This window comes from Mytilus edulis, chromosome 14, assembly GCF_963676685.1.
Source record: "Mytilus edulis chromosome 14, xbMytEdul2.2, whole genome shotgun sequence".
Classification (NCBI taxonomy): Eukaryota; Metazoa; Mollusca; class Bivalvia; order Mytilida; family Mytilidae; genus Mytilus; species Mytilus edulis.
This window is the reverse complement of record NC_092357.1, coordinates 62,816,924-62,829,954: the sequence shown is the minus strand read 5'-3', so window position 1 is coordinate 62,829,954 and position 13,031 is coordinate 62,816,924. Positions and strand designations below refer to the sequence as shown.

Below are 13,031 nucleotides of genomic sequence, written 5' to 3'. Positions count from 1 at the left end.
AATCTAAAACTGTAAGAGATATCACAAACTAAGGAAGTTTGCATATCATCAGCTAAATATTAAAAAAAACGTTACCATACCATATGCATACTAATGAACACAAATTATTCACATAAACATATCAGTGATATGTAATTGTATTTTCATATCCAGATAAGACCGATGGAGAGTTGTCTCATTGGCGCTCATACCATATTTTCCTATATCTATTAACCATCTAGAGTAATACCACGTCCGCCAAATGAGGGATGTGAATTAATGGGTTAAAGTAATTTGTCATCATGATGATGGAAGTTTTTTATCACTGTATTGGCAAACGATTCTGAAGAATATTAAGCAAAACAGGTAAAACAACTGTCATTTAGGTCTAAGTGAGTAACAATTTTATTGTTTATCACCCTGTAAGACGAAATTGAATATCAGACTGTATCATGCATATTGAAATTACTGAATCAATAGTTTTTATTCTCTGTAATAGAGTATCCAATGTGAATAACGCTACATACATGTGTGGATAGTTTAATCAAACACGCTCTTTAAAAAAAGGTATCAGCTTATTGTGTCGCGATTCTATCTTGGTAATGTGTATTGCAGATGTATTGCCACGAATACATTTAAATCTGAAACCATATGATTCTCTTTTGTATATAACTGGGTCAGATATTAACTTTTTTATGTGAAATAACGAGTTGATGTATTTAACCGACACGAACACAATAAACTTTAATAAAAAAAAAAGGAGAAACGATCTTTCAACTACAACTAGTTCAACAATATATCAGACACTGGTGGCGGTTTCAAAAGTCTATGTAGCAACTGCAAGCTCTTGAGTACCGAATAAGTTGGAAAATATATATCTTTTATGTAGGAAATGTTGGTTTATTTTTTATAAGGTTGAGGAGTTAGATACTTTTAAAATCAAAATCGAATCGTTTGTCATAGATTCTAGATGCAAGATGAACTTTGTCATATGATAAATAAACTCATCATAGATACCAGGACTAAATTTAGTGTATACGCCAGACGCGCGTTTCGTCTACAAAAGACTCGTAAGTGACACTCGAATCCAAAAAAGTTAAAAAGGCAAAATAAATACGAAGTTGAAGAGCACTGAGAACCAAAATTCCTAAAAGTGTTGCCAAATACAGCTAAGGTAATCTATGCCTCAGGTAGAAAAGCATAAGTATTTCAAAAAAATCAAAAATTTATAAACAGTAAATTTATAAATATAACCATATCAATGACAATTCAAGTCAGCACAAAAGTGGGATGGCATTTGCACAATAAAAGATAAACCCACCACTACAAGTGTATTGATATCTTGTGTATATACATAAGACATTAACTAAAACACATGCATTTCACTATAACTAATATAAGATAGAATGATAGAAAAAAACTACAACAAAATACACTAAAATTTATTATTATCATTCTACATTCAATGCATTGGTCGGCATTATCAAAAGAAGAGAAATACATTGTATCAGCAGGTTTGATGCAATTTTAAGACGGGATATTCTATCACATACATGTCTTAAGTTTGATAAATGCAAGCTTGTTTCAATACTGATCATTTGATTATTGTTATTATTTTGACAATACAATTGAGAATGGAAATGTGGAAGTGTCAAAGAGACAACAACCCGACGATAGAAAAAAAATTACAGCAGAAGGTCACCAACACTATGTATCACTTTAATAGTAATCTTCCTCATTGAATTGTCTTGGGTTTTTTTTCTGTAAGAACTTAATGATAATGTGACTTCCATTCTGGTATGCTCTATCAACCTTTAAAAAAGAGATAATATTTATATTGATCCAGGTGGAACACAAAAAAAAACGATAAAAATTAGTTTTAACATTTTCACAACTTAATGCATGTTTTCTGTGTCAACAATTTGTATATGTTTCTTTTGTCTTTGGTATGACAAAACATAATGTAAACAATGGAAATAAAAAAATTAGAAATTAATACTTTTTTTTGTATGACAGTTGTGCTTTCGTTTGATGTGTTTTATCATTTTATTTTGCCGTTTGATAAGGGACTTTACATTTTGAATTTTCCTCGGAGTTCAATATTTTTGTAATTTTATTTTTTCAAAAAATAAATGGCCGCGTTTTGTAATCATGGTTATCCTTGTTTTATCCGAAATTACGGAAAGCCTGGTATAAGATGTTTTTTATGTGTATTTTATCATCGATATCCCTTTTATAAGTGTGTGTCAATATACACGGCAGATGATGATGTTGCATATATAATGATATTCATTTTGTTCTTCGAGAATCTTGTTTGATGATTGTAGTGTTGAATAAAATTATCAGTGTAGTTCCTAAAAAAAATATATACTCATGTCAGATCTAAAACATTTAACTAATAAACAATGCTTTGCAATAAAGTGAACCTAACGTACACTAGGCATGTCACATTCGTCACATGTCACATTCGCCACCCTCGGAGTATGCACATTTTTAATGGAATAAATAAACTTAAATGATGAGTGCAATTAATATATTCGCAACATTTTATTTATTTTCTATTTTTTGTACATTTTTTATTTGTTTTAAATGATAATGTATGTCGTTCCGGACCAAATGACGATGTTAAATTGCTATCTATCAAGTTTGAATCGTGCAGAATGTTATTAACTAATATAACGTAGTACTCACCTTGATGTCAATGCGATCGAACGGATAAATTGAATAAGCTACTTGCTCATGCAGATCAGGACAATAAAGTTACAATACATTTGGCATGTTATATATACATGTTATATGTTTATATATTTAACAACATACAGTAAAAAAGTATCTAAACAATTGAATACTGTGAATTCATTTATTGTTTATATTCGTTGGATACTAATTTTCGTGAATTTCGTTGGTACAGGGGAACAACGTATTTAAATGTTCAATGATCTACAGCTTTTCTAAAAGAATGTATTCAGTATTTACAAAAAACACAGAATTTAAGCATCAATAAATATGCAAGTTTTCGTCAATCCACGAATATGCAAGTGTTCGTCAATCCTCGAAAATTGGTACTTACGAAAATAAATGAAGCCACAGAATACCAAATATCATAATACAATTAAATCAAATTAAAAATAATATCATGGTTCTTTAATATAAGCAACACGACGTGTGCTGCCTGTGAAACAGGATCTGTGTACATCCAGGGCAACCTAAGCTTTGATGGTCTCGTGTTGCTGACTCTTTAGTTATCTATTTTGTGTCGTGTGTACCTTTGATCGGCTGTTGGTCTATACTTTTTAGCCATGGCCTGGTCAGTTTTTTTTCCGACTTATTAGTTTGTCCGTCCTTCTTTTTTCCGCATCTCGTTTATATTAGGACGTATATAAAAACTAAGCTACTTTGTTATCAAACTATGCGATTGATTTGCAACTAGAATGTATCGATTATAAAACATAGAATAATTACATTAGATGTATGTTTCATTAAAATACGTTATTTTGATTTGCTATTCTGCAATCTCGCGTTATTCCTTAATCAACTTCATTACACAACAAAATGTATCATTCATGGTGGTATATATTCCCACAATAAAGTGCACAGGTAAATTAGAGAAAAACGTGATAAACATTGTGGTTGCATGATCATAGCTAAAATGTAATTATAAGTATTGAATGCTTCTTTTTGTAACTTCATCACGTTGTAAAGGCGTTAACCGTGCACACATCTTTAGAATGGAACGCTTCCGCGCTTCATACAAAATGTACCTCGTTCAACGCCTTTACACCCCAATGAGGTTACAGAAAAGCATTCAATTCTTAAATAAATGTAGAATAGAATCGTATCGGTCAACATGTCATGCATATGAAACAATACAACAAAGAAGCTAGGTTAGTATAACATATGCAAAGAACATCAAAAACTAGTTTTGCATTATTAATGTATAAAAGAACTGATTATATAAAAATTCACATACTGAATACCAAAGTAGAAATATTTTAACGGGTGACATATGTGAAACAGGATCTTCCTACCCTGATCACCTGAGATGACCGCAAGGTTTTGTCGGGCTTCTTGTTGTTTATTCTTTAGTTTTCTATGTTGTGTATTGTGTACAATTATTTTCTGTTTGTTTTTAATTATTTAGTATGGCGTTGTCATTTTACGTTCGAACTTTGAGTTTGACTCTTTCGACGCTCTTTTAGACGTTATATACGTTTTGGTGTTTTTTTTAGAAAAAATATTTTTGTGACACGCTCATAACCATGATAACTGTGGTATCTTGTGTTTAATCTGCGAAGACGTGAAACAATTAGGTTAAGGTGGTACCTAACACTACAGGGAGATAACTCTGTAAAATCAACAGAACGTTTTAATGACGTTGTGTTCTTAAGGGAATATTAAGCTTCTCAATGATCAAAATAAGTGTTTGTCAAACTGCTATATAACCAGTGTAATTTTTCTGATTAAACGGTTGGTTCAATATTTTTGATTTTTTTTATATTTTTGTCAGAGGGTCAAAGTAAATACTTTGTCAAAATTTTAAGAAAATTAAACGAGCCAAATTGATTTTAGTTCAGGTGTTAGGTACCACCTTAAGCTATATATATATTTGCATGAAAACGTCAAGCAGTAACTATTTTTTTATCGCACGAGCTAAACAACACATAAAAAGAGAAAGATATGAACTATACTGCCACAGACATGCTATATTAATAATATCTAAAACAGTAGACAATTAGATTAAACTATCTTTCATGTTAGAGTCATGAACATGCCAGAAGCTTTGAACACTCACAGACAATTCATCAAGCAAACATATACATATATTATTTAATGCAATACTATATCGATAGAAACATACTTATAACGACTTTAAGGTGTACATCAAGTTTCAATTTAATAAATGTTTTTTAGTTGAATCATAGATTTATCGATAATTTATTTTAGCATAAAAGATTAAAATTTTAACTTAGTCTAAAACCAGGTTTAATCTACCATTCACTACATAAGGAAATGCCTGTACCAGTTCAGGAGCAGGAACGTCGTTGTCCACTCGTTTGAATTATTTGAGCTTTTAATTTTGCCATTTGATTATGAACTATTCGTGCTGAATTGTCCTCGGAGTTCAGTTGGTGCATTAGTCTCACTCAATGTATATTACAATTGATTCCCTCTTTTTTGTGTGTAGTCATGTTTTTTTATTCTTCATTGTAAGGTGAGATTTGAACATTTAACTAAAAGTTGGGTAAATGTTTATGCTAGTATTTACCTTTTTCCTTATAAACAAATAAACCATATATCCTTGTGGTACCTGGGTATATGACTCTTGCAGATTTCACTGGTGACAATGTGACTTTAAGTATCTGATTGAAATTGACACAGTATATTTCGCTATCAAGTACATGGATGCCTACGTTTTTTATGGTCGTATTCGTGCTAAACACTTTCCTGTCACCAGTTCCGTTTAGATTAGCAGATTTCAAATCACCTGTCGCGAAGTTCATCCAATAAATTCTTTCGTCTTTGTAATCTAAAATAAAAACATTTATTGTTTTAGATATGCATTCAGAGCACCGATAAATATTGCTACATATATATATTTATGTAGTAAAAAAGTAAATGTATGTATACATTTTTATACCATCCTTTCAACATATGCTATCATTCAGACACATAATCTTTGATGTATTTCTCTCTCTCTCTTTTTTTTGATGATTGTGGTCAAGAAATATTTTTGTAAAAGTTAACGACAGCGTACGACGAACACCAAGTGATGATAAAAGCTCACTTGGCCCTGTGGTCCAGTTGAACTGAAAACACATGTATATAGTTTCTTTCTTTCTTTCTGTCTATTGTTATATAAGCTATAAAGCTAACACGTAAGACATAATTTACGTTCATGAAAATACAATGTTACAGATGGCAGCGCATAGCAAACGAGATTTAATATATAAATAATGTACGGGTGTGCAAAAAGCGACAGTGAAAGACCCTCATGGGAAGTTAAAAGTAAAAATCAAATCAAAAACAGAACTTCAAGGCAAATTCTGGAAAGTTATCCTTTGCAAATAAAAAGGCTCGAACACATCAAACTAATGAATATTAAGGTCTATAAACAACCCGCTCGGCATAGCCAAAGTAACACCAATGTAAAAAAAAAAGAGAAGTTAACAGGAAAGAACAGTATTAAAAACAAAAATAATAAAGAAAATGACTACAAAGACTATATTAAAAAAAGTTTATGAATTATATAAACTTGTAAATCATGTTATTTTTCACCTACATGTATGTGATACTTTTCAAAGACAAATTAATAACGATTGTACTATGCTCCTTACTATAACATACCTATACTTATATCTGAAGCCTCCTCTTTAATCACGGTATGTATTTCAGTACCATCCAATCGTGATCGTTGTATACTTCTTATTGGTGTCGTTAGTGTTGTACTATAATACAACCATCTACAATTTTGATTTAAAAAGAAGAACATTGAAACATCACTTTATGAATTGTGCTTAGTTTTCCTAATTCAGTGCTTTAACATTTTGAAACATGCGTTACTTAATTTACTATTAGATCTATAACAATCAACAACAAAAAAAGACAAAATATCAGTGTTAAATTAGATTGCTAGGATATTTGTGTTTTTAACGATAGGAATAGCATTTGATATACATGTACACAACGATTTCCTCTTTCCAAAATTAGTGCATAACAATAAGAATGACGTTTAACAGAAAAAAATAAAATGATATGGGGTATTCATCCATAAAACATTATCAGTACATGAACAGCAAAAAAGCATTCTTTATCGATATAGTAAATTTATATTGACGAAAACAATAAGGTTCCTACATCCTAAATTAATGTTGACCTGAGTGTAATATATCCCCTGATCTGTTCAAGATTTTACCCAATTTTTATTCAATGGTTTATATGAGCGTTCTCAGACGTGAAGTGGAGTCGTTTTGATATTTATTAAAATAACAAAATTGATACAAACCTGTTTTGATAGTCTAATGTTAGGGCAAATAGTGGATCATCATTGAGGACACGTGATTTACCAGATCCATCTAAATTACATCTATAAATATTTCCGGCATTATATTCAGTCCAATACACTTGGTCGTATAACGGATCAATAGCAATACCTATTGGTACACTCGCATTAATCACAAACTCTGATGTGTAGGGTTGATCTGATGGATACTTAAACCTAAGAATAAAACTCGTTTAAAAAGCTCATTTATATCGGAATGTCATGCATAAAATAGCCTAGCCAAAAGCTAAAACACCTTAAATGAATGGAAAACAACTGTTATATTCTTGACTCACAAATTGCATTTCAAAATGTAGAATCAGATTAGCTGTATATGTTCAAGGTTTGAATTTAGTTTTTCATTTTCAAATATATTGGTCTCAATCATCACTGAAGATACATTTATTAAAAAAAGGTGCAGTGACATGTGTATCATAAATGTTGATTCAATCATAAGTTTGACCTTAACGATGGACTGTAATCATAAAAGAGTATAACTAGCTCAACATCCAGTACCTCGGTAACATATAGAAATATGGCTGTTTAATATATTTCATTTGTTGTAATAAAATGTATTACTACAGTCATAGCTCTGATTCCTTATCAAGGTTTTGCATTATAACGAATGACCCTTTTGGTTTTATGAAATTTTAAACGTATGAATAACGATTTTGTTTTTTTTTGGATATTCCCACCTTATACATCACTAAAGATAAATAATGCGCATTGGGTGCCTTGAAATTTGAAGTTGTTGCTTGTATCCTATTTTTGAATTATCAAACCATTAACAAAGTATATCTCTAAATTGGATAGGTTCGTTATACATATTCAAATGACATGTCAATATTCACCTAAGGATTTTGCTCCTTTTGGATTTGAATGTTTGACAGATTTTCGAAATCCTTTGATTTTATCCATGTAGTGCCATTAGATATTTTGCCAACTAACCCCTAGTTTTCTTTCCATACTTTTTTTTATGAAAATGATGTTATTATCTTACCTCTGTATGTCGTTCTTGTGAAGTCTTGGAAAATAGATATATCCATTGTTATAATCGTAAGTGATAGAATACACGTCACTCTGTATATTTGTTAATAGATATGATACAGTTCTAGTCTCCAAGTTGTATTCATATATTCTACCGTTATCATCAGTCATATTAGTTGAAAAGACAAACATATATGCAAAAACTGAAATATAAATTGAAAAACAAAATGAGTTTTTTCTTCTCTGTTATAAGTTGCACATAATTATGTACATGCATCCCTTGATCTTCGTTATATTACGTTAACAAGAAAATGTAAATACAATAATAGCTACGTAGAAAGTATAAGATTCATATCACATGCGTGGCATATTTAATTTGAAAACAAATACCACAATCATGTACATTTTTATGACATGTCTTATATTTATAGAATGCAAATTTCCGAAGAAAAAAAATACACATAAAAAACGATTGTTCTCAAATCTTATTCCTAGATTTCTTCCCTAATTAGAAAGACTAGTATCTTTGAAAAATGTTTATTATAACATAAACTTCAATAGTCTGTTAAAAACGTCTAACGAAATTTCTACAAAAATTTATTAAATTCTGCTTTAATAAAATATAGAAAATTATCAACAAAATATGATTCCACATTTTGCTTAGTGTATTTTCACAAGTGTAAGATTGTTTGGAAGTTATAGACCCACCATATCAAGTGGAATTGAAATAGTTGTTGTATTTTCATTATATTTTATATTGATGAACTGTTGATTGAATAAGTACGATAAGAGTTCTTCTTCTTCGAAAATCAATTTTTTGACCATCATAGCTTAAATGATGTACTATGAATTCCTTACTATTAGTTGAATACCAAACTTCGTTGATTTCTTTGATACTCGTATGCATGTTATGGGATTTGGCCTGGGTTGCAGGATAAAAGGAAACGGGCATAACATTTAAATAAAAAAGTAAAAATATGGAGAATAAACAAAAGTAGCAAACAAAAACGAAAAAAGGAAAACGGGCAAAATCAATTAAATAATAAAGGATACAAGTAGAGTAATGCGCAAATCAATAACAGAATAGTGAGAAACTGCTACAGAATATTGATATAAAGAACCCCAACCAGACCATCCCTTATGTTAATGTGTTGTTCTTACCTGTATTTATAAAGCAGACACACATAACAAATTCAAACAAGACCAGCACGTGTAGTCTCATGTTGAGGAAACACAAATGATAGGTTGATACGTTAACCAAGACTATGCTAGCAGATATAGCATACTTCTGAAGATATAATAATCAAGCGCATTAATTTAATAATTTCTTGGCCAATTTCGTCGTTCATTCAGAATGAGAGCGAAAAAAAAGAAAAACCCAAAGCCTTTTATAAAGTAAAATATTAAAATTAATGTGTTTAACTGATCAAATTTGATGCATTTCTACAAAATATAATAAGAGTACATAGTATGTATTAAGCTAAAGTAAAATTATGACATTTGAAGTGAATTTTAATGTGCGTATTGTTATGCTTTTACTTTTCTTCATTGACATATATGGTATAGAGGAGGGTTGAGATCTCATAAACCCCGCCGCATTTTTGCGCCTGTCCCAAGTCAGATGCCTCGGGCCTTAGTTAGTCTTGTTTTATTTTTTATTTTAGTCGATTGTGTACAATTCGGAGTTTAGTATGGCGTTGGTGACCTTCTGCTTTTGTCTTTTCTATGGTCGGGTTGTTGTATCTTTGACACATTCCCAATTTCCATTCTCAATGTTATATTGAATCAATACCACAACCCTGTCTAAGGCAAATACATCATCACAGATATTTTTGTTATTAAAACCCCTACAAAGGAAAACATGAACTTTGAATTTCGTTATAATGTTACTTTGTATGTCATTTAAATATATCTGCATTGCATGGAATATGAACAGGAAGTATGTAACCAAATATATCCCCCTTAAACACACACTTCGACAATCGCAAACAAATGTAATGTATTACTACAATTATCAAGCTAAGGTATATCTTATAACAATAAATATCGATTGAAAACAAATGGAATATGTATTACTTGGAAATGAAAGATGACTGACCACAATTGTGATCGTGTCGTTTAATATTAAAACGACAAATGAATGTGCTTTTTATTCCTAGCAGTCTTTTAGGTTTGTTTTAGTGTGATAATAATGTTAGAAGACTGCATGTTCGTTATTTCTTTAGGCTGGATTATGTACAAAATGATGTAGGTAATAATATTGATTATATCTGAATGCAATATTTTAACTACAAATGTAATTTAATGTGATTTGTCTTTTAAATTTCGTTTATTTATTGATTATGCATTTTATCTCATTTTGATAAATAAATTTGGATATGAGTATCCCGACTTACAAAGTATTATGCTCGTAAACCTTTGCATAAATGTACGCATCCATCTAACAACATGCTTAAATTGAGTCTCTTGACAAATAGTTATATGCAGAATAACCGCTAGTAACAAAATTGTTACTAGTATATAAAAATGTCTTCCTTTGTTCCGAGGTGTATTTAAACTTTAAAAGTTTAAACACAATAAACTAATTTTAAATTTTATATCCGTCAAAAAAAGTAATTCAATCTTCTTCTATCAATGAATTGTGTCTTTTGTGTAATATGTCAAGTCGTTCACGATTTACTTTATTGTCGTTCTATATAGAATGACGTTGTCACACGATTGAGAACTTTATACATTTTCTAAAGCTTTTGTTAAAGTTGTGTCGCGTAATGGTTTTCACAATACACAAAAGTAAACGGAAAATTATAACACAATCATTTGACGAGTTTTCAAGCATTGCAAATCAAACATGCAGACAACGAAATACAGTAGCTGTGCTTGTTAAAATAGATATATAACAATAGATCAAAGTGTAACTCTATATATTGCATACCTATGTGTATAAATACATTTCATTGTGTATGACTAAATGAATGAACTCGGCCAATTATTCTAAAACAGGAGAAACATATTACTTACGACTTCTCTATGCAATCACCATTTAAATATACTTCACACGCGCTATATGCTTCACTTTACTATCGCGCAACTGTTTCCTGTGTGAGTTATGCAAATGTATTTATTGTCAACCGGAAATGTTAAAGGATGAATTACAATTCACTTCAGTGATTTTCAGTCGATTGTATTTTAAATAAATAAATTAAGCTTATGGTAGTCCTAATAATGTTAACTATTCTTGTTATTGATTTTGTTTTCTTCAAATATTCGGAATCCTCTAGTGCTATCTATGAAGTGCCAATACAAATTGTACACATTTAACCTACATTGTAATGTTCTTTTTGTAATTTCAAAACAAACAATAACACGCGAAGTCGCGGGGATTTAGAGCTTAATTGTAAGTGTGTAGCTGTGTCTGGAAAATTTCAATAAAAGACTTCATGTCTTGACAATTTCAGAAAAAGTATAAAAATTCATAGGTACTTTGAAACAGTTTGAGCCCTTTTCGTTGCTTACACAGTCCTTTATTATTTTGTTTCTGTTAAATCCCATTATTTTCGCGTTTGTTTCTTCTCCTAGGCGATCACTGCTATTCTATTAGAGAGTCTTTATAACGCGATAATCAGTGTCCTCACCCCGATTACTCTTATGAAATGTATGTGCAAGTGCAAAACTGTAAGTCCTGTTTGACGTAAAAGCGAAAATGCAGGCATTTAAAGCTCGGTTGAAAGTATGTTACCTATTGGAGGATGATTTTGTAAATAAAATTATGTCTGGGGAATTTAAGAAATGAGATCAAAAAGAATATAGGTACATGTACGTGGAGACAGGACGGCATTTTTAAGCCCTCTCTCTTTTTTCAAAGTCCGTTGTTATGTTGTTTCTGTTGTCTGTAAACTATGGACATACGTATATAATAAATATTAAAGTGTATTTAATTTTTTCTAATAACCATTTTTATCCGGATGCCTTATCATGTTTATGTTTGCCCCCCCCCCCCCAAACTGAATTGTCATAAGAATAGATTACAAATGCGACTATGCACGGTACCTATAGAACACAGAGGCATTATGGTTAATTCATTGTGAGAGGAAGAGCAGAGACACACAAAACTAGGTCTTCTCGTTTAATAGTATAGACAATTTAAAAGCTTTTTTTTTTAATTTCATAAAATCCTTTAATCGAGTGATTGAAAGAAAAAAGATAGCAATTGTACATGTAGAAAAAATTTAGAGAGATACATATACCAAGTCAAGAATATAAAATTTCTGATCCATTCGTTTGACATGTTTGAGATTTTGACTATGCCCATTTAATAATAATGCTATTTTGTGTATTTCCTCTGTTTCCTTGGAGCAGTATTTTTTGTTATTATACTATTTACTTCAGAAACAAGGGCACGAACCTTTTATTTTGTTTCTGCCCTTTTATGTTTGTTATTTATATACTTTTTAATAAATAAAAATGTTATTTACAACAGAGATGCGAACATTTTGATCTTCGCATCATCTGAAAGTCTTAAAATGTGGGGTACTGCTCAAAATGATGGCTTTCGTAAAAAAAACTGTTTTAATACTAGCATTAATTTTATGTATTTAATCAAATCATAAGACATTAAAAGCGTTGTATTATTTCCTATTTCGAAAACTATACTCGTTACATCATTTTCATTACTGTTTTAACCCTCCTCAAATATGATTTATTTTGTTCTTGACTAAAGTTGATAGATAAACTGGCTATAGCTGTTACTTAATATATTTTAGAAAAACAGCAATCGAACAAGAAAACATGTAAAATATCCGGGATGTCGACGATAATTCTTAAAACGTAGTAAAGGACGACAACACTTATATCAGGAGGTAACTTTTCATATTTCTCTTTATTTAGTTCCTACAAAGTATATACGGAAGTGTCCATTAGCTTGATGTTTGATTTTTTCATTTTCCATTTGATACGTAGAGTTCGGTGTTTACTTAAAAATTGTTTCAATGATTTTTATGTAGTAAACATAAAGTACCAAGTTCGTATT

The 13,031-nt window shown here is 30.5% G+C and overlaps 1 protein-coding gene across 1 annotated transcript; it reads right to left on the bottom strand.

Moving 5' to 3' along the window:
* Positions 1 to 4,290: 4,290 nt before the first annotated feature.
* Positions 4,291 to 11,134, bottom strand: LOC139503156 (low-density lipoprotein receptor-related protein 5-like). Its single transcript, XM_071292889.1, has 6 exons — positions 11,024 to 11,134; positions 9,167 to 9,293; positions 8,019 to 8,208; positions 6,983 to 7,195; positions 6,325 to 6,440; positions 4,291 to 5,506 (listed from the first exon to the last, which is right to left on the bottom strand). Exons 2-6 carry the CDS (start codon positions 9,225 to 9,227, stop codon positions 5,235 to 5,237), a joined length of 852 nt encoding a protein of 283 aa, XP_071148990.1. The 5' UTR covers positions 9,228 to 9,293; positions 11,024 to 11,134; the 3' UTR covers positions 4,291 to 5,234.
* Between the last annotated feature and the right edge of the window lie 1,897 nt (positions 11,135 to 13,031).

What these genes read in the sequence shown, in the direction of transcription:
- LOC139503156 (XM_071292889.1), bottom strand. Translation starts at nt 9,227, where the DNA reads ATGAGACTACACGTGCTGGTCTTGTTTGAATTTGTTATGTGTGTCTGC. An exon ending in CACAAGAACGACATACAGAG is followed by an intron (nt 7,196 to 8,018) that starts GTAAGATAATAA and finishes TTTTATTCTTAG; the next exon opens with GTTTAAGTATCCATCAGATC. An exon ending in ACATTAGACTATCAAAACAG is followed by an intron (nt 6,441 to 6,982) that starts GTTTGTATCAAT and finishes TCAAAATTGTAG; the next exon opens with ATGGTTGTATTATAGTACAA.